At 46.3% G+C, this 21811-nt stretch overlaps 1 protein-coding gene and 1 long non-coding RNA gene across 12 annotated transcripts in view; one reads left to right on the forward strand and one right to left on the reverse strand.

Annotated features, from left to right (window-relative positions):
• Nucleotides 1-21811, forward strand: part of Daam1 (dishevelled associated activator of morphogenesis 1) — a 160577-nt gene that overhangs the window by 132960 nt on the left and 5806 nt on the right. For all 10 annotated transcript variants that reach the window (XM_087553227.1, XM_087553229.1, NM_001433961.1 and 7 more), the window contains 7 exons: nucleotides 6025-6109; nucleotides 10122-10228; nucleotides 11761-11849; nucleotides 12594-12762; nucleotides 15867-15974; nucleotides 17809-17869; nucleotides 20983-21114. In XM_087553227.1, the coding sequence (XP_087409353.1) occupies nucleotides 6025-6109; nucleotides 10122-10228; nucleotides 11761-11849; nucleotides 12594-12762; nucleotides 15867-15974; nucleotides 17809-17869; nucleotides 20983-21114 (751 nt within the window). The remainder of the gene's footprint in view (nucleotides 1-6024; nucleotides 6110-10121; nucleotides 10229-11760; nucleotides 11850-12593; nucleotides 12763-15866; nucleotides 15975-17808; nucleotides 17870-20982; nucleotides 21115-21811) is intronic.
• Nucleotides 20742-21811, reverse strand: part of LOC148005304 (uncharacterized) — a 65632-nt gene continuing 64562 nt past the window's right edge. For both annotated transcript variants that reach the window (XR_015623112.1, XR_015623111.1), the window contains one exon: nucleotides 20742-21410. This is a non-coding gene — a long non-coding RNA (uncharacterized LOC148005304). The remainder of the gene's footprint in view (nucleotides 21411-21811) is intronic.

Consider the following 21811-nt stretch of genomic DNA (forward strand, 5'->3'; position numbering starts at 1 on the left):
TAAGAGGTGCGGGAAGACACAAATGATGCTGACAGTGGGACCTAAAAGGATAAGCTGCAGACTGGGAAGGTGGCCTGTGTGCACTGGGCTGGTGGGAAGAATGGCATGTGTGCACTGGGCTGGTGGGAAGAATGGTGTGTATGCACCGGGATGGTGTAAGGTGACTCTTGGAGGGAGCTAATATGAAAAGTAGAAGCCCTTATTACTGAACTAGCCATAGACTGAGTTTCTTTGAACACAAAGAGCTGCTGCTTGGTTTCAGCATAGAAGCCTAATTGTTGGCTGGGTGTATATTATTACTTCAAGGAGCAAGTGTTTCCTTTAGTGAAAGAGAACTTGAACCTTCATGAGATCCTTGAATTTTAATACAACTTGTAAGGTAACATGAACCACCCATTTCATCTGTGCTCTGAGTGGAAGCTATAGAAATGGCCAGCCCCTTAGCCTCACTTTTCCACCATGAGCCATGCTTGAGTTAGATAAAGGTTCTGCCTTACGTTGACACCACTAGAGTGTCTATTTACTTTCTTCCATGATGCATATATTTATGTTGTTACTATTTCCCAAATAACATTTCTAATTAGAAATGTAAGTGAAGAGTTGGGGAAAGGTGTATGTTTGGTTGTGGTATTTTTTTAAAGATCTTGTGTGTTTGACTGTTTTTGCTTGCACGTATGTTTGTGTACCTTGTGCGTGCCTCGTGCCCATGGAAGTCAGAAAAGGCTGTCAGATGTCGTGGAAATGTAATGCTGAATGTTTGTGAGCCCATATGTGGGTGCCGAGAATCAAGCATTGGTCCTTTTTACTTCTGAGACACCTCCTCAAGATGTTGTTTTGTCACAACCTGAATCCCTCTGCCTCTATGCTGTGTCTTTGCTGTCCAGAGCACTTTCAACACAACACTTGACAAAGAGAGACATGACTCTGAATTTCTATGGTGTTGAAATGCTTGGAGAGTACAAACTGAGACCTCATTCCTCCTAAAGAACGTATCCCAGTGCTCAGTGCCAGCCAGGATAATTACGCAGGCTACAGAGAAGGTTACAACTCTCTCTGGCCAATTTCCCAACCCATTATCAAAGGAATTATTTTGTATCTGGGATGTGTAAATACCGATACTTCAAACGTCACAGAGCCTAAGGTAAAGTAATACAGCCCTGCATGTGTATAAACATTCTCTTTTTCTCTCCAAGACAGTTTGCCTGGAACCTAGTTAGACTGCCTATGGAAATTCTTAATAGATTACTATAGTGAGCACAACATAATGGTATGGTAAGGCTAGCAATGTAACTTCAAGTCTCAGTAAGTGATTTCATGTTAGCCATGTCAGAGCCCTTCTCTCCTTCGGGATGTCAGTGCATGTTTTCTCATTTGGTAATAGTTGTTAAAACCTCCTATGTGGCCAAGATATTTGCTGAGGTAAAAGTAAAAGAAGTTAAACTGGATTCATTTTAATTTGTGGTTTATTTCAATTTCTCGAGTTAGGAGATTTTAATCTGTCTTTCCTGGGCAATTCATTATTATATACAAAAAGCAGTTAGGGACTTGCTGCAGCAGGGTATGCACAAAAGCATGTCTGTACTTCTTAAGACAGTAGAACGTGGGGCATTTGCCTGCACGCTACTGTTCTGGGTGCCTCTACACCAGAATTTACGGTGGTGCTGTGGGTTTTGCTCTCCCCTTAAGATGGTTGAAGAGTTAATCCCCAGTGCACAGCTCAGAGCTGGACTGTAAAAGGGGATTGGATCTCAAGAGCTCTGAACATAACAATGTATTCATTCATTGATGGATGCATAATTGGATTATGTGGGTGTAAACTAGGGGAATGGACACTTGGAGGAAGGACGCCACTGGGGTACATCTGTGAGGGCATATCGTGTCTCTGGCTCCTTCCTGTCTATCTTGCTCCTTCCCAGTCCCATCCCAACACGAGCCTTTTGCTTAGCTCTGCTCTCCCTACCATGATGCTCTGCCTCACAATGGGCCCATAATGATAGGGATAAGAGACCATGAATCACAGCATCTGAAGTGACATGTGTCCCTGCTCCCTTCAACATCTTCACAACAAGTAGTTAATCACAGTGAAGAAAGCAAATCGAATGACACTGCTGCCTTTGACAGCTCGAGGCTGACTGGAGCAGAACACTGTTACTAGAGAGAAGGTGCACAGCTCAGGGCTTGCAGTGAGTGTCCTTACTGAAGAACAGAGAGCTCGGTCATACGAGACAGAAGCTCTAGCAGGACTGCTAGAGAAAGTGTGTCTCAAAGTGTGTGCACTGGAGATGTTGGAGAGTAAGGAAGGCAGTTCTAAGCAGACTTCACACTAGTAAAGCCAAACCCTGCTGTAAAAGGTGACCGTGGGATGGGCATTTGTAGTCAGTGAAGCCCGGCAGGAAAGCTTCACGTTCAGTCTTGGGCCTTTTAGGGGTCAAGTCAGCCATAATCAAGTCATAACTATAGAGTGAGGATCATGGCCACAGTAGTTCTGCAGTGGGCTAATGAGAATTAACCTCACATGCATGAAGCCCCCATGGTCACTGCTTGGCTAATGGTCATTTATATATGATAGCATCAGAGAATGGGGTTTGTTCCCAAGGAGAGCAGTGTGTTTTAATATGGTTTTAAGTTTGCTTAGTTTGAAGTGTAAGGTAAGAAGGATCGAGCATTGGTTACAAGGGAACATTGGATAGGATTCTCTTTCTATTGTCCTGGTAAGACATGTGGGGGCCAGAACTGACAGAACTGAGAAGCCTTTGGTAGGAATTGGTATTTCATTTTGTACTTAGGGACAACCAGAAATATATCAAAAATTATGTCAAGATTTTCTGACTTTCCGCACATGCAGTGCCTTTTCTCCCTGCTTATTTCCCTTGTGAAGGCAGCTGTCTGTCCATCTGTTCTCTTGTTGATGGAGGACTTATGTCACAGAATCATTACACCAACACCTATGGCAATGAAAGGCTCTGGCATATTCTCTATGTTGTGTCTTCAAATACATGCATACCCCAGTATTTGGATAGCCTTTACAGTGTCCGTATGTGCTGCAGAAGTTAGGTAAGGGGAACCGGCTGCCCACCTGGCTTAGAACCCAAAGCAGGTGACTGCTGTGCCTGCTAAGTAGGTATTTACAGCTTAAGTGACTGTGGTCACCTGACGCTCGCTCGTAAGAGCAGAAGGAAGAGAAGTTGTTCAATGGAGGGACAGCAGTACCCTGCCTATCACATGTATGAGGAGAATGGAATGGCCATGGTGTACCTCAGAATCAGAAGCCATTAAGAACTTGTCTCCCATGTGTTTATGTTTTAAAATCCAGTTTAGTGCTCGCTTCGGCAGCACATATACTAAAATCCAGTTTAATTATTTTTTATTATAATAGTTCCTCAGTAGCGTAAGCAACTTTTTCTACTGTCTGTATATGAATGGCATGTAGCAGTTTAAAATGCAGATTGCTTTAATCACCAAAACAGGCATCTCTACCTACACCATGAAAAAGGAAGGAAGGAAGGAAGGAAGGAAGGAAGGAAGGAAGGAAGGAAGGAAGGAAGGAAGGAAAGGAAGGAAGGAAGGAAGGGAGGGAGGAAGGGAGGAAGGAAGGAGACAGTCAGACAGACAGACACTCACTCAAGTGGGGTCTATATTGCAGAATGACCACTTCCTGAGTACAGCTGTTCTTTTCCCGTTCCTCTCTTGACATGGCAACCTGGGTATCATAAACTACAAAAAGCTCCTTTATTAAGTAGGAGGATCTGACTTACACCCACTGATGAGAGGCTTGATCTAGCTGTCTATCCCTAGCTTGTTCTAATTACCCCTCAATGTTCCGATTCTCCAGGCAAAGTTTTAAATACCCAAGTAAAGCAAGCTGGAGTAAATTCTATTTTAAGGTGGCTGGTTTGTTTCCTGCCAAGATCGGGCAGTGGAAGCAGACGCCTCAAGAAGAGTTGTCACCCGGCAGAACACCAAGAGCACTGCCAAGCTCTAAGAGCAGTGAACAGGCTAGAATCAGTAGGGTCCTTAAATTACAGAGATTAAAGGCTCATTCTGAGGGTGACAGATGACACCAAGAACTTCGAAGACTGAGAGCCATGCTGGGGGGCAGGTACTCTCCCCGCCTTACTCCTGAGGTAGGGTTTCTTTGTCTGATCCAGCAGGCCACGTGCATGGTGTTCCATTAACACATAAATTTTCTTAAGGACTTTTCATTAAGTCTCCTGTCTCTTTGTGGGCCACGTTGAGAGGAAGTTTAGTCCAGACAGCCTCTGGAAATTGAGGAGTATAAATATATACAATTTCAAAGACAAGCAGCCTCAGACTCCGTCCATCTGGGTACCTAGTGAAATTCAAGCCCAGGGCTTTGAGCATTGTTCTCACGAAAGGCTCAAAACAGTTTCCTCAGACTGGTGTGAAAAGGCACAGAGCTCATTTAGTTTTCTCCTATGAGCAGAACTGCCCCCACCCTCTCAAGATAGCTCAGTGGGTAACTTACCCGCGATGCGCCTAAGAACTAGCATTCAGTCCCAGGGATCCACACCGTGAAGGAGAGAACCATCCCCGCAGTTCTCCTCTGCCTTCCACATACGTGCTGTGGCACTCAGCGATGCACACACCCAGTGATAGTGAAGTGGTAAGCGAGGCTCTTCTGGCGGTGACCGTAGGCGTTTCCTAGCAGGCTGGTCTCCTTTGCTTTGTGTGCCCACACTATGGTACTGGCACTTTACTGACTCAAGAGCCTGTAATGTCCTAAAATCCAGGACTGGCCTCGACAGAGGTGATCTGGTGCTGTACAGACCTCCTGTATTCTGTTGGTCACCCAGACCAACTTGGCTAAATCGTTCCACTTAATGATGTGGATTTCCTGCTGTGTGCTGGTGCACATGCTTGAGAAGTAGTGATTGTGCCGGGATTGAAACAGCCTGCAGGAGTCTGCAGGGGCAGTCTGTCTCTACCCAGCACAGGAGTGAATGTGGCGCCGCGGCCCAGGTGAGGGGATAAGGGGGATTATACTTGTCTAGTGGACATTTTGGCATTTACTGGGTGTGGTTATTGTCACTTCCCAAAGCATTCTTTTTTTTTTTTTTTTAAAGATTTATTTATTTATTATATATGAGTACACTGCCGCTGTCTTCAGACACACCAGAAGAGGGCATCTGATCCCATTACAGATGGTTGTGAGCCACCATGTGGTTGCTGGGAATTGAACTCATGACCTCTGGAAGAGCAGTCGGTGCTCTTAAACACTGAGCCATCTCTCCAGCCCCCTCCCAAAGCATTCTTATCCATCACTATATGTTACAGCACCAGACCCTTGAAAAAGAACTGGGGCACATATCCTTACCTCCACGGTGACTCTAATTGTTGGGAGGGTTGGGCTATCAACAGCAAGACTCTTATGATAGGAAACACATGCTCAACCCATCTCCCACACAAGCTGCAAGGTTGAGTGAATGCATAGAGGGTTCCATAGAAGGGTAAAGATCCCTTCCAAGTTACATCTCCTGCACCAGCCAGTGAGCAGTAATCAAACAGCATTGCCCCTGATTGCCTAGCCTCAAATTTAAATTAAATAAAATTAAATGTGTGAAAATCCCTGGCCTAGAAAGTGATCATGTATTTCGCTTTGTATATTAATGCATTCAACTCCTCACTCGCCTATATGGCTTCTAAGCTTGTCAAAATCTGTTTTTGCAGCATACCCGGAACTGCTCTGGCATACAATGAGGTCAGGGGTTGAGTGGATGTTGGGTATGAGAAGACCACTTTCCTCATCTCTCACGTTCCTTGAGGAAACTAGTGATAGAACATGGCAGCTTGTCCCCATGTCAGCAGAACATTACAGAGCCCTGAAAGAATGTTTACGCTGCTTCAAAATCCTATTTTTAGTTTCCTGTGTTGTCAGGAAATAAGCTTTTGCCGAGAATTTGAGAAAATCCATACTTGAAAACCGGCAGCTGGTGTAGCAGCGTGAGTGGTCTTGTATTAAAGTGTAACAATCCTTGTTAACAAAATAAAATATGCCTTCTCCAGGTTGAAGTTATCCAATGACGAAATCAAGCGAGCAATTCTAACAATGGATGAACAGGAGGACCTGCCCAAGGACATGTTAGAACAGGTGAGCTGCCACACAGCTTTCAGAGCCCAGGTAGTAGCAGACTTTCAGCAGCCAAGAGGATTCTGGGAAAACCTACTGTTGCTAGCAGATAATTTTCTCATCTCTGAATTACATTGCTTTAAAGGACTCTTACTCTCATTGTTTCTCAGAAAAATTGGAGGAGGAATGTCATAGGCTGTCAACAGTGGATAGGGAGTTTGCTCAGGGCTTAAGAGCACTGCTCTTCTAGAAGACCCAAGTTCATTTCCAGTCCCCATGTAGAGTGACTCAGTGCCTCACAGCACCTGTAACTCCAGCTCAAGGAGGTCCAGCACCCTTACTGCTGTCTAAAGGCACCCACGTCACATGTCAGTCGTGCTTTCTCTCCCTCCCCCACTCTGTCTCTCTTTCATAAATGAAAATGAAATGAAATCCTGAAGCAAGTCTACTAAATGCCTGGGGTCCACCCTTCTCGGACTTTGTCCCTCAGGCTTCAGGTCACCGACTGTCTTACTATCTCATACAAATCTGCTGAGCGTGTGGGAAAGGTGTTTTGAGGGAGTGTTGAAGATCCCACAAGCACTCTGAGAACAAAAACCACGCTGCAAACTATTAATTACTAAATTTGCATCTTGGTTCAGCATTCCCACAAGCACAAAAGCCACTATTAATCCCAGCACAGCCGCCTGCTGTAAGCAGCCCTACCGGTCCTATGGTAAGAGAGCTATCTCCTCACTTAGAGCTAAGTCATGCCTCTATTCATGTCTGCCATCTTGTGTCATAGATGGCAGCAAATGCCAGGTCCCTGAATGGAAAGCAGCCAGTGGTGACTCGTTCTGGAGCATTTCTGCCCAGCCACTCCGACTGTCCCAAAGCTGCTTATCTGTCTCTGTCACCCTGACCCCTTAAAACTTGAAGGTTTCTGAGCACTGTGGTGGCCATCTCAAAGTGCTTTAAGGCTGGCTATTCCCCCACCCCCCACCCCGCCCCACTCCCTTGTCCTTGGGACAGAATCTGAGTTTCGGTGATCAGGTTAAAGGTCTGTGTTTGTCAGAGCCAGGTCCACTGAAGGTCAGCCATGGGTACCAGCAACCATGACTACAGGCTGAGCATGTTCAGCTCTGAGTGTAGAAAGGGCTGTTTCAGGTCCACTTTTCATAGATTGCCCCTCTGTCTCTGTGTGCACTTTTGATGGTGGCAACAGCTTCCAAGCAAGACAGACCTGTGGCTGGACTTGTCCTGGGTGACAACCTCACAATTCCAGTGGAACAACTCTTCAAGCTGCTTTTTAAACATTCGGTTTAATTTTCAAAATGTTAATGATTTTTTTTCTTCATGTCTCCCATGGTTCTCTGTGGATGCACAGTTTAAAGTATTCTCCCAAGCAGGGATGTTTCCAGATCCCTTTTGTTCTTCTCCCCTCACTGCACGGCTGCCCCAGCTTCCAGGTGACCCCACTGTCAGGTCACTACCAGCAGTGACAAACCATGTGAAGCTGCTTTGACCCTTTTGTCCTTTGCCTCTATCCACAAAGTCACATGCCTCTAATTCTCCAGGGTCTATGTACTATGGAACTGCATCCAGCAGAATGCCCATTGAGGGAAAGCATCGCAAAGCCTGCCAAAAGGGCTTGCAGTGCAAATAAGACACACTCCAAAGAAACAAGGAAGAAAATCTGTCCACTGATGCAGCATCTGGCCAGGGACATTTTGACCTGGTCTCTCCTGATAATTCTGTGAGCTCCTCGCTCTCTGCTCAGCTCCCACGCTCTCTCTCCTCTTTCCCTCCGAATCGTAATGTCCCTCCGTCTGGTGTTCTTCCACATACCTCTCTTCAAGACACATGTCTCTCCCAGCATCCCCTTACCCCTGGGTGGAGCAGCATGAAGGCCACATGCAGTCCATGTTGCCTGTCGCTGGTGACCATGGGGCTAAGGCTGTAGCTGAGGTCGGTGAACCATTCTTCCCCGGAGGCTATCAGTTCCCAGGTGCTTTCCTAGCTACACCCTCTGGAAAACATCCACGTGCAGCCAGTTACTTGCCAGGGGACCGGGGTGGAGGGGTGGGGCACATGCCTCTTCCTGTGCTCTGGAAGTCACAGATACATGGCCTTTTCTGGATCACAGACCAGCTATAATCCTGGCAAACTGGAGAAAAGATGTCTGGAGTAGAAGGGGGCTTCCTACCTCAGAAGATAAAACTCCAAAATAAAATGAAGAGGAACACCCTTCATCTCGCTCTCTCCTCCTTGCCCTACAATGTCCCCTATGCACAGAGCATGAAGCTACATGTCCTGTTCAGGGTCGCCATTTGAACCTGGGGAAAGAAATGCCTAGAAAGCAGCATACCTGGCCAGCAGGCCTTGCTCCACTCCTTGACATATGCTCTCCTTTCTCTTCCCTTCCACCTCCTGAGGCAAGGGAGCTGTCCTTGTTCCCTGGTGCAGCTGTTCCTTTTGTCAGGAGCCCATCTGGGATGGCTACTCCCACCCTTAGCCTCAGCCTCAGCCCCAGCTGACCAAGTGTCAGTCTTCAGTGAGCGCACATACACAGCATCACTGCCTTCTCTTCCTAGCACAGTCAGAGTGTATGAAAGCTGATCTGTATCCTCCTGTTCACGCATTAGCCCGCTGTCGTCTGTCTCTTCCCCTCCTTAAAACTGTGATCGCTGGGCTGGAGAGATGGCTCAGTGGTTAAGAGCACTGACTGCTCTCCCAGAGGTCCTGAGTTCAATTCCCAGCAACCACATGGTGGCTCACAACCATCTGTAATGGGATCCGATGCCCTCTTCTGGTGTGTCTGAAGACAGCTACAGTGTACTCACATGATAGATAGATAGATAGATAGATAGATAGATAGATAGATAGATAGATAGATAGATAGATAGATCTTTAAAAGAAATTTTTTTAAAAAAGCCTGATTGCTGAGGACTTTCACAGCCTCCCTGCTGCCCAAGCCAGAGGACACTTGGCAGTTCTCTGTCTTGGTCTTGATGTCTGACATCAATGGCTGCTTACTCCATAGTGAAGCCTTCTTGCCTTGGCCCTGTGATGCTACCCAGGATTCTCCAACTGAACCTCTAGTGCCCCTCATGGGCTCCTCTTCCTCCCACCCCCATTCCCTGGGTACTGGTTTCCTCCAGCCCTGAACATATTCTCAACTGAATGCCACCTCCCAAAGATGCCTTCTCTGCAATTCCCATTCTCTCTCTCTGTGGTAGCCCCAAACCAGCTGCCTTTTAAAGATTCCAACAAATGTCTGAAAATCTATCAAAGGAGCACCTTGTTAAGGGAAGGTATCATTTCAATTTGGGGGAGGAAAAAAAGAACTGGATCTAGAAAATAACATGCATACCCAATCCCCTGCAGACACAAATGTACACAAATGTGTGCACTTTGAATGGCAGCCAGACTGCACAGGAAGTAGCTTTTCAACTTTCGGTATCACTGCTGTTTCTTCCACTTCTCATTCTCATCCTCCAAAGTAAAATGTGGAATAAACAGTACAGTTTCCACTGTTTCCTTCATTGAGCTCTACGAGGATCAGTAAGGAAGATGGGATTAAAGAAATAGAAAAAGTAAGCAAGGTGAATGAAAAACACAATGTAATTATTCATCCCACCATGGTACAGTAAGATAGTGTGTAGAACTCTGGGATTCAGAGAACCAAGGTTCCTGTCAACTACGCACACTTGCTCTGCCATGCCGGCCGAGGTTACTGAATGTCTCTGGAACTCATGCTCTTCTGATGACAGGGTTTACTCTCTGGGGTCCCACCAGGGCATCCACATGAAGTAGATTCTGGTGGGAATTGTCACCAGTCCTTATCTGAATGGAAAATGATTCTCAGATCAATTTAAAACAGCTATCAGGTCAACATCTAAATAACCATTCCTTATGCCTTGCTCGCCAGTTGGCAGTGCTTGTAACTTAAGAAAAAAAAATTAAAATTTCATGTTTAGCTGAAAGAATAAAAGCCTACCACAGAGACTTTTTCTAACCCTCTGCTTTAATTCTCGTGCACGTGCACTTTCAGCTTTTGAAATTCGTGCCTGAGAAAAGCGACATTGACCTGCTAGAAGAACATAAACATGAGTTGGACCGGATGGCCAAGGCTGATCGCTTCCTGTTTGAGATGAGCAGGTGAGTTGGAAGACACTGGACATGAAACATCCCCTTTGCCTCAGTAAGGGAATTACTAAACCTCAGTTCAAGATGAACAGCTTGAGCCAGTCACCTGTCTGGCAGCATTTTTTAGTTGTAAAATCTTTCCAAATATGAGCTGTGTGGAATGTGTTCCTCACTTGTGGGGGAGTTCTTGTCCCAATGAGCCAGCATCCAAACATCCTCACAGCTGTCCTGTAGGCCTCTGGGCCCCTGTGCTCCAGTCTTATCGTGCTATAGTGTTCCCTGGATCCAATCATAGTCATTCTCACCAACGCTTTGATAGTATCAGCATCTAATACCTTGACATCTCAGGTGTATTATAAATTAGAGGGAGATGACAAGTTTGTTGAAAAATAGGAGGAAGTGGGATCACAGGTTCTGGCAATGAGTAAGACACAGGCAAACATCACTAATCAGTCATGACAGTCTCCCATGGAGCCTTAGCAAGCTTTCTGAACCCTTTTCCAGAAACCCCCTGGGGCAGCCACTGCTCTGTAATTGGGTTTGGCATGTGAGCTTAGTCTCTTTGCCATTCCAGGTCGAGTGAACTGATTCCATACTAGAGAAGGACCAGTAGCCCCTGAGGCAGAGCTCTTCCCCTCAGTGCCATGAGCCTGTAGATACTGCCAAGGGGAGTCTGCCCCTCATTCTCCATTCCTGCTGTGGTCAGGTTTAGTTCTGTATTATTCCCACACAACTAGCCATTTCGGAGACTACTGCTGAAGAAAAGAAAACTTTGGGGTTTCGACGCTATGCCCTGCAGCCCTCAGTGTAGGCAAGCTAGTGACTACCAGAAGTAGTTGTTGCTTCTCAAGCATGTCCAGATCTTTACAAGTGTTTTCTCATCCCTGACTGTAGAGACTTCCAGAAGAGAAGTATGTTTTCATCTACCCACAGGAGAAAGGAATCCCAGATGGGTCTCACTCAGGGTCACCTACTAAGAGGCATATCTGGGCTGCAAACCTAGGTCTTTGGGGGTTACACGGTGGTATTAGAAAGGAAGCTGACCCCTGGACCTTCTGTAATGAGCAGGTTAAACATGAGTTTCAGAAGCTTCATGAGAAGGAACGCTGCAACACCCCACCCACCCCCAACCCCAAGGAGCAGCAAGGCTCTTGTAGCTTCCCTACAGATAGAGGCTAGCAGTTCCCTGGCTCCTCTCAGCGCTATCTGGAAGGCTAAGCTTGCTGGCCTTCGGGAGACTAGCTTAGCCAGCTGATTGTAAAGCAAAAGGTTCAGGAATGAGAATGAGGACTGTATGATTGGGACAAGTCTTTGTAGCCTTGCCAAAGGCCAGACTGTGAAAAGTTAAGAGTCTTGAGAGAAGTGGGGGAAGTGGAGAGTCTACATTTTGAATCCTTTCATCTCCTCTGTTTTCACAAGAGCCATGGGTACCCTGAGGGAAGTTTGAAGTGAAGGGCCCTAGGCAGTCACCCAAATACCCCATGCTGATTCGAGAGAAATGGGCCCTCATACTGAGTGCTAATCAACCCACCTTGCTCTTACAGAATTAATCATTACCAGCAACGACTGCAATCACTGTACTTCAAAAAGAAGTTTGCAGAGCGTGTGGCCGAAGTGAAGCCCAAAGTAGAAGGTAAGGTCAGACCGCTTAGCAGGAAATATTGTTTGTCTCAAGAGCCCAAAGTAAACAACTGCTTCTTTTGAAATGCCAATGGATGGTCATATAAGGTCTCTGTCTTGCACACCCTGGCCTGGCCTGGGGCCTGGAGCTCCTGCACATGGCCTGAGCTTCTCCTAGGGACTGGGGTTTTGACCACATGAACATGGCTAAGGAATGAATTTGCCACTCCTAGCGTGGAGCCTATAATTAGCATTCTCGTAGCCGTGCCTTCCTAGGATTTTCTAAGGGTGGAGTTTAGGCTGCTATGTTTGAGATGTGGATGACACTAAAGATCAGTTACAGAACGTACAGTGGAGTCAGAATCGTGAGTTCCAACTCCTGATGTAACACCGGCGAACCATGCACAACAACCGACCAGTTCTGTCAGCAGACTCATTCACTCATCGGACTCACAAGAGGCAATGCAGTTTGCAAGGGAAGGCTGGAAACAGACTTGCTCTGCTGTCTGTTCTGTTCCTAAGTGCTTACGGTTGGGGAGTCAGTCCTGAGAAGGGCTGGGAAAGGAAAGGAAGTCTTCCATTCTCTCTGGCACCTCCTGCCATGGCAGCTGTTAGCTGTGCTTTCTGATCTGCATGTTTCGAAAGTGCTTGGTCACAGTGTAGTGACCCCGAGTGTCTGTTAAGATGTGTTGCTCTAGGACAGAGAGGCCGAAAGCCTTAGCCATAACCAGTGTGTTCTGGGCATCTTGCTCCACAGCGATCCGCTCCAGCTCAGAGGAGGTACTCAGGAGCAGTGCCCTCAAGCAGCTCCTGGAGGTGGTTCTGGCTTTTGGAAATTATATGAATAAAGGACAAAGAGGCAATGCATATGGATTCAAGATCTCCAGCCTCAACAAGATTGCAGATACAAAATCCAGTATTGACAAGTAAGTGTGTGCCCCTCCATCGTTTGGGGCATTTGGGTGCTCTGAGTGTGTGAGTTGCCCACCTGGACCCTGCAGCCTTGGGCTTTTGACCACGCTCCTGCTCTTCCGTTCCTCTCACAAGCAGAGGCAGCCCTCAGGCTCCTGGGTCCTTCATCTATTTTCTCTGCATAGGGACACTGTCTAGTCCAGTGGTTCTCAACTCCCTCATATGTTCTTCCTGTTATGTTGACCCCCAACCATAACATTATTTTGTTGCTACTTCATAACTGTAATTTTCTGGTTATGAATTGTAATGTAAATATCTGATATTCAACCCTCAGATAAGAACCACTGATCTATTCCAAGGTAGCTAACTAACTCGTGTGGCTGGTGCAGTGCCTCAGTGGGTAAGAGTGCTTTCCCCAAGACTGAGGGCCTGACTCCCACGAGTTGTCTTCTGACCCAAACATACATGCTATTTCAGGTGCGTACACACACATACACACCAAAATTAAGTAAATAAATAAATGTAAAGTTTTTAAACTTTTAAGTATAGTGTATCATACTAAAGAGAAGCCACTGATGGACCTCTACACAGCCAAAACCAAGTCACAGCCCTTCCTGCTCTGGAGGTCTCGTGACCTCTGTAGTTTCTCCCCTCCACAGAGAACTGTGTTTCAGAGAGAGGAGAAACTGGACAGCCGGGGAATGTCTCAGCGCCAGGCTGGTCTAACAGCCTTGTGAAGGTAGTCGCATTTAGCTGCACATCCCGAGGCTCATTAAGATGTGTCTGTCCTAGGATGTGCACAGCACCACAGCTGAGGTAAACAGTCTGCTTAGAAGTGCTAAGGTGCCAGCTCCTAGTGTCCTGAGCAGGTAGGGTCATCACGCACATTAACCCTCGTTTGCCCAAGAGCTTTGTTTCTCTGAGCTTCTCACTGGCTTCAAAGGAACTTGCACAATTCTTCCTAAGGTAAAGCTTCTCAGAACCAAATCCTTTTAGCATGACGGACCGCTCGCCCCAATTACTCCTCACTAATGAGACTTCTTGCCCTATATTTCCTATAGGGTTAGTGAAGCATAGTGCATAGCAAGCAGCCCATAGCGTACAGCAGCCCTTGGTCTGTGATAAAAGAAGCAAGCCATGTGTTAAGCTGTTATTTTTACATCATGGAGACAGAGTGCTGTTGTGTTATATAAAACCCCGCTGTCCTTTCCTTAGCGGGAGCCCCCAGTGCTTTTTGGACCACTTTCACATTTGATTGTCACAATAGCTTGTCAGTGGCAGGGCCAAGTTACTTACCAGGAGTTGTCAGATAAGAAAACCAAAGCAATGTCAAGTGGCTCATTTTGCTGTCCCACCCCCCCCCCCCCAGCCTGGTCGAGGATTTAACCCCTGATCTGCAGGTCTCCACAGTGCTGTGCTTTTCCCACTTGGGAGTGGGGGGGGGGGGGGTGAGGGGGTAAGGGTTGGGGGTGGGATCTTGTTTGCAGGCTGTTATGGGGACCTGCACCCTCTTATTTGCATATAAAGAGCAGCTGTCTTTGAAAGGACACCATCTCTTCACCTTCCCACAATGCATGCATGCACCCAAACGCATGCAAAGTCAGTATCCACCCATCCTTCGCCTTCTGATAATTTGGTACTTACATGGTGTCTGCTTATTAAAGTGACTATAGAATTTACACAAACAAGTTTTCTCAAAAGAATAAATAAAACTTATTTCCAATCTTTTTTCTCTTCTGACTGCTTCTGAATGAAGGTAGTTCCCAGCAGGTACAATGCCCTAGTGGAGTGGTTGGCCAGGGAGCAGTCATGCATTCACTTGAGTCAACTATACACGTGACCGTGCAGTCAGCACAAAGAGGCTGATTCAGTAGCCACCAGGACCATCCAGATGTGTGGCTGTTCAGCTGTTCACTCTCAAGTGGTTTTGGGCAAATGAGGTGTTATTTGGACAGCAAAGACATGTGGAAGCCTTGTCTGGGTTTAATTTCTAAAAACATTAAATAGTCCAATTAAGTTAGTGGAGATTTCTCTAAATAAAAAAAAAAAAAAAAACATCTCTCTAAAATAATGAAGAAAATAGCATTATTGTGACAGTTAGTGGTGTTTCGTTTCCACTTTCAGCCCTTAAAAGAGAAGCTCAGGACAGAGAGGTAGGTTCTATAAACAGTAAAACTTCAATAATAAGATGTAGCAAGCTCACAGAATCCTGAGAGGCCAGAAGTATTGGCCACTGTTTTGCTTTAGTGGAAACGTTTCTAAATACTGATAGGAACAAAAATAAGGGGGAAAAAAAAACCTACTTGAGCCCTTGACCTGGGAACAGGGTTGTGTTGTCAGGTAAAGCCACAGAGCACTGGAAATGCTTTACATTTTATGGGAAAAAAATTGTTGGGCAACTCTGATTCGCTTTGGTGCAGGTGGCTGCGGAATAGCGGCTTCACCTTGTAAACTTACAAACTGCCTAGATTGTAGAAATGTTACTAAAAATGTATTTGTATACCTGTAACCATCACAACTTTGACAGATGAGTAGCTCTTTGTCTAAGCCAGACTTACCAGAGAATTTCAACAAATATCCATGCCTGGCCCCACCTCATCCCAATTATGGTGTTGGCCCAGGCATCTGGAGTCCAGGTGACTATGATGTGCAGTAGAATTGGTGACAGCGGGACCAGACTAACACGGCTTTGCCTGATACCATTATCAGACACCCCCTTTCCCGATCTAGGTCAGTCAAGGTTCAATCCTGTCATCACCAGACAGGAAAATGGCACCAACAGCTGTTATACCTACTAAGGGTCATCAAGTTAAGAGCTGAAGAGCTGCTAAAATTAGAAGTGATTTCACAGCTGCAGGGATGCTACAGACGTGATGGCAGTCACGGTACACTTGAAGCATCTGCTCTGGAATGGGCGCCCTGTGCATGAAACCTTAAGTGAGCATCACCGAAAACCACAGCAGCGAGTTGTTCTAGACTTGCAAACAGCTGCTCTCCTTGATGGGTTCAACAACTGTTCTCACGCCACGCTACCAATTCTGAGTGTATGCCGGGCCTTGCCCCTGAATATATAAACCATATTAATGACATTGCATGTTCTCCTTTTCTTCAATCTTAGGAACATTACCCTCTTGCACTATCTAATAACCATTGTGGAGAATAAGTACCCCAAGGTCCTGAATCTCAGCGAAGAGTTGCGGGATATTCCTCAAGCAGCGAAAGTGAAGTAAGTACAAGGACGGCCCTGCCAGCTGGACTTCAGAGCAGCCCACTCGGCTGGCACTGCATTGACGTGTAAACGCTTGAAGTGGCCCTCTCCTTCCTTCCCTCTGACCTTTGTGCATAGAAAGTTTGAACCACAGCCAAATTATCCGAAGGCATTAGAGAATGTATACTGTTGTAGTATCCTTCGGAACACCCATGGCCCTGCTGTGTAAAACCTGACCTTCTTAGAGTATAGCTAACAGCTAGGCCTCTTGGCCTCTGACTCAGGAAACAGAGGCCAGACTGCAAGTGCAATTCCTGCCTGGGCTACAAAGTGAGGTCAAGGCTGGCCTGGACAACCTAGTGCAACCGTCTCAACCAAAAGTAAACCGAAGGCCGGCCATGCTGCCGAGTGGTAGAGCACCTGCCTACTTGTGAGGCCACAGGGTTGGTCTCACGAATGCTTCTGAAGAGCAGCTCTTCTGAACGAACACAGGTAACCCTGAGTCAGAGGAGGACTCCAGGGGAAGCAAATGGAAGGTCTGGAAGGTCTCCGTGTGAGGGGGCCAACAGTCATCTTCACAGATGCGCACTCCTTGGAACCAAGCAGCCCTTTAATGGGAAGCAGTCCTTATGCAAATCAAGAAACTAAAAATAAAATGGGAAGTTGCCAAACTTTCCCTACAAATCTTGTGCTGTGTTTCAGATGGAAATAGGCAGCTTCCCACACTCTCCTCCCTCCCTTCTGACAGGCTGCGCCTTTTGCTATGAATATACCACCTAGAATGAGTGGGCTTGTTCTCTCTGTGTGTAGACCTTGGTATAAGAAACAGAGTAGGTAACACAAGAAATTAATCTATTTGAGTGAATGGACTATTGGCAAGCTCTTTGATATGGTGGGGGTTGTGAGAATTGAGCTTTAATCTTTAATGTTTAAAAGCTGTGAAACAGAAAGCATAGGAAAGGCCCAGGAATCTTTCTCCACTAAAAACAAAGAAGACAGTAAAATGAAAAGAAACCCGGACAGCTCTCAGAAAATGCCTGCTGATTGCTGCTAAGTACACTTCACACTGCTGCAGTCATGGGGAGCTTCAGAGTCCTGACTGAATGAGGGTCTTTTCTCCTTTCTTTTTCTTTTTTAAAGATTTATTTATTATAAATACACTGTAGCTGTCTTCAGACACACCAGAAGAGGGAATCAGATCCTATTACAGATGGTTGCGAGCCACCATGTGGTTGCTGGGAATTGAACTCAGGACCTCTGGAAGAGCAGTCAGTGCTCTTAACCACTGAGCCATCTCTCCAGCCCCTGAATGAGGTTCTTACCCAGACGTGTCAAACACTCATTTCTACAGACTGCAACTAGCTGAAGCAAAGGTGTTCTGTGATTCAGACATAAAATATTTTGGGGAGACATTTTTCTTCTGCTATTTTTAACTTAAATATACCTGCTGGCAGAGGAAAACAAAAAATGTACAGAAAAATTAAAATTATATACATAAGTTACATTTTTTAAATGCTGTAGCTTTTGTGAGTCTGAGAATGAAAGGTAGGGATTTTTTTATTTTATCATAGTTATTAGTGTGCATGTGTGCATACACACATGTATGTGTGTACATATGTATGCTCTATGACAGCCTTTGGGAGTCCTAACTGTTTTCCCCTACTGTGTGAGTCCTTAGGAGTAAACTGGGGCTGTCAGGCTTGGCAGCAAGCACCTTTCCCCACTGAGCCATCCCACTGTCCCAGAAATACAGTTTATAAGCTAAACGTATGCCTGCCTCCAAGCATGAACTATCTCAAGCAAATGTATTACTCCTGGAAGCTGACTGCTAAGATGTCACTCTCTCCAACAGCATGACTGAGCTGGACAAAGAGATCAGCACCTTGAGGAGTGGCCTGAAAGCTGTGGAGACGGTGAGTACCTGCTCCCCACCATACCCGCCAGCCTCTTCACTACTTTGCTGGTGTGCAGACCTCAAGCCCAGGAGTGCCTTTGGCATGTGCTCTGACCAGCATAAACATGATTCTGTGAGAGTGACCACAAAGAAGCAGGCACAATCTGTGCCCAGGGTAGGAACTCAGTTTCATGCAGCCAAATGTCCTGAGTGGCTCGATGCAGTGGGAGCCGGAAGTGGTCGAGGAGGGTCACCAATTCACCGAGGAGGCAGGCCTTAGAATGACTGAGTAGACCAGGTGAGGCTATCTTCTATTTTCATGTTCTATTACCGTTTGATGTGACATTCCACAGGCTGATGGGAACCTCTCTGCTACTTCCAAACTGGTCCTTTGGTGAGTCTTCACCAAACACATGCTAGGGTATCGAATATTGTGTCCAAGGCACAAGGTCATAGTGACCCAGAGTCCCTGCTTTCCAATGCTGCAATGAGAGCAGCCAGTTCCCTCAGCAGGACCCTGTCAAGATAAGTGTGGTGATCAAAGAGGAACCTGATGAAAGGGCTGGACTGGGGCTAGCCTGGAGGCTTGTGATTGACTGGCATGTCCTGGAGGAAGTGCTCCTACTAGAGGAGATGAACTCCAGCTATGGCTTAGAAGCAGGATGGTGTGAAAAGGTACAAAGGAGGGAGGCTGCCCAGGTACAGAGGATAAAAGGGAGCCACAGGAATGTGTGGAAGACAGAGGAGTCAGAAGAATGTAGCACAGTAGAGCTAGGACGCCACCATCACAGTGTCTGCACGAATGTGGCTGCCAGGGACCGAGTCCAGGGATGGGAGCCACACTCACAGCCCTGCCCAGTTGGCTGGATCTGTACTGGGTGAGGTTACTGATTCAGAAGCAGTCTGAAATTTGCACCTCCCTTAAATACCTTGTAGGTAATTTATCACCAAATGCCAAGGTACCCTCCTTTCTCTTGTTTTAATCACAAAACTATATCCTAGACACTGTTAAATTCCTTGAAGACATAATACTAATTAAAAAATGTTTCCACTAAGGATCAGGAACATGTTTTTGAGGAGTTGAGGACTGAGTTACAGCAATTCTATTATGAACACCCAGACCAGACATTTCTCCATGGATTTTGAGAAGGCCCAGCCTGGCAGGGATGCTTGCTAACTCCAGCAGTCACCTTCTCCTTCTCCTGTAGACTTCTTGAGACCCAAGCAGCAGTTGTGCCGTCCCTAAGCCAGGAGATGGACTCTCTCGCACCTTGTGTCAGAAGGCCACCAGGTCAAGGTGGTCTTCCCAGGACACACTGTGGCTTTGCTTGCTAAGGCATAGTTGTACTACATCTCCTGAGTGGTGTATACTGACTGCATCCTGTTCTAACAGTAAAGGGACCACAGAAGCTGTCTATGGTAGGGTTTCTTTGTGCCATGGTTAACTCCATGACCAAAATCAGCTTTGGGAGGAGAGGGTTTATTTTAGTTACATTTCCATGCCATAGCTCGTCATCAATAGGAGTCAGGGCAAGAACTCAAGACAGGGCCAGCAACAGCAGCCAGGAACAAAGCAGAGGCCATGAGGCAATGCTGCTCGCTGGCTTGGCCCTCATGGCTTGCTCAGCTTGCTTAGCTTGCTTTTTCACACCACCCAGGACCTCCTGCCCAGGGCTCTCAGAGCCCACAAAGAGCTGTGACTTCCCATAGCAATCATTAGTCAAAACAATGCCCAAAGACATGTGTGCGGGCCAGGGTGGTGCGGGCATCTTCTCATTGATGATCCCTTCTCCCTAAATGACCCTGGCTTTTATCAAGTTAGTGAAGTCACCAGCTAGGACAGAAGCCTGTCTCTGCACCTGCAGCCGAAATGTCAGTCTACAACTGGACACACGAGGAAGCAGCAGAGCTTGACTCACCCGGATATTCGTGTGTCCTAACTGTGTTTTGTCCAAGTCAGTGATGCAGTGTGAAGTGTCAGAGATAAATCCAGAGACAGTGATTGATTGGATAATGATATCCTTTAAGATAGTTCACCACCCCTACACCAGCACAATCCCTCTCTCTCTCTCTCTCTCTCTCTCTCTCTCTCTCTCTCTCTCTCTTTGGGGGAGGGGGGAGCGTGCCCACACACACGCTCACTCACACATCTATACCAAGGTATAAAACTGTGGTGATGTCTTCAGTCAGAGCTGGCTACAGTTTGAGTTTCTGCTTCTGTCATTCCGTTTAGCCTGCCATTAAGAACAGTATCAGCAGTAGACTGAACCAGAACCCATAGCCCTCGGGCACTACACTCCTGCTGAACACTGTCTCTGCCAAAGCAGGTTCGGGAAAGTCCTGGTCCCCTTAGCAAGTCTGATATTGATAGGACTGGGAGGGCAGACTGCAATCAAATTCTGCTCCTGTCATTGATCAGCTCCTTGACCTTTTGAGCAAAGAAATAAAATGTCCTCTAAGCTCCCTGTGTCTCTGCAGTGGGGATAGCAATGCTGAGGAACTGTAGCTGTTCAGAATGTGTTTCGAAATGGCTGACTTCACAACCGAAATTTGACTTCAGTCCTCTGTGTGGTCGTCACCATGGTAGTGGAGAACGTGGGAAATGAACAAAAGATTAATTTTCCTACCTGCCTATTCACCAAGACCTGATATTGGTGTGAACAGGAAGAAAGGAGGGGGATGAGTCTGTGGAGGGGGATGGGTCTGTCGCCTTGAGCTACAGCTGCAGTTCTGCTGACCTAGATACCATGGCTTAGGAAGTAAATAGAATTGGTAGATGAGGAAGGAGAAAAAAAAACAAAAACAGAAAAACCAAACAAAATGAAGAAAAATCAAGACAACAAAATTCTGCACCAGCAGGCTCAGTCTCATAAATACTTTGAATCCTACTGTTTGGTTTGGGTTCTGTTTATTTTAATCAAGTATTTGTTTCCTTCTAAAGCTAGAATGAGAAATCACCTTGGTTAAAATACTCAGAACATGGGTGTGGCCTTGGTGGGGAAGTGAACTGACGGGAGATCTCTCAGATGATGCATTTGCTATCTGGGCCCTTCTACTTGAGTCTTGTGGAATAAGAGACAAGGTGTACACAAGTGAAACCTGGGTCATCAGCATCTGTTTTCTGTGTTTCAGGAACTTGAGTATCAAAAGTCTCAGCCCCCGCAGCCTGGAGACAAGTTTGTGTCTGTTGTCAGCCAGTTTATCACCCTGGCGAGCTTCAGCTTCTCAGACGTAGAAGATCTTCTAGCAGAAGCTAAAGAGCTGGTAAGCTTCCCTGTGTGCGTCCTTGTGTGGTTCTTCTGCCCTGAGCTTTTGTGTGGTGCTAAAGGACAGCAGTCTATTTGGGAAGAATCAAGAGTAGTATTCGGACATCACAGTCAGGAAATGAGCAGTAGATGACTGTTTTCCAGATCCAGTTGTTCAGTGGAACAGTTGTATTTTCATCTCCAGGGTAGTCCTTAGTATCTATTAGGCCTATGTTGCCTTCTGGTTAGCAAGACCTTGCAAATTGGAATGGTGGCACCTTTGCCCTGGCTGCCACTGGATTGACATGTTCATCTCTGGAAGCAGAGTAAGAGATGAGTGCTAGGAGCAGGTATGACCAAGGCCACATATATCTGCGTAGGATGTTTCAAGGGGACAGAGGCCAATACACAGGGCATATCAACAGTGACGCTTTTCACTTCACACCATCATTACAAAGGAACATTAGTAAGACATTTCATTGTGATACTTGCTAAGATTTGTTTTCTTGTCTGAGAAAGGGTTTTGTTGGCTAATAACCAACACTTCTAATCATGCTCTCTTGTTTTATCTTCGAAGTCTTGGGTAGCTTCTCACTATTCATAGATAATATTAGGTCCATTCTCCACCACAGAGTTCTACACAATCCATTTCTAAGTTTGATTCTTGTTGCTGTGCTAAATAAAATGGCCAACAGCAACTTTGGGAGGAAGAGTTT

The sequence above is a fragment of the Rattus norvegicus genome, chromosome 6 (genome assembly GCF_021556685.1).
Source record: "Rattus norvegicus strain SHRSP/BbbUtx chromosome 6, alternate assembly SHRSP_T2T, whole genome shotgun sequence".
NCBI lineage: Eukaryota > Metazoa > Chordata > Mammalia > Rodentia > Muridae > Rattus > Rattus norvegicus.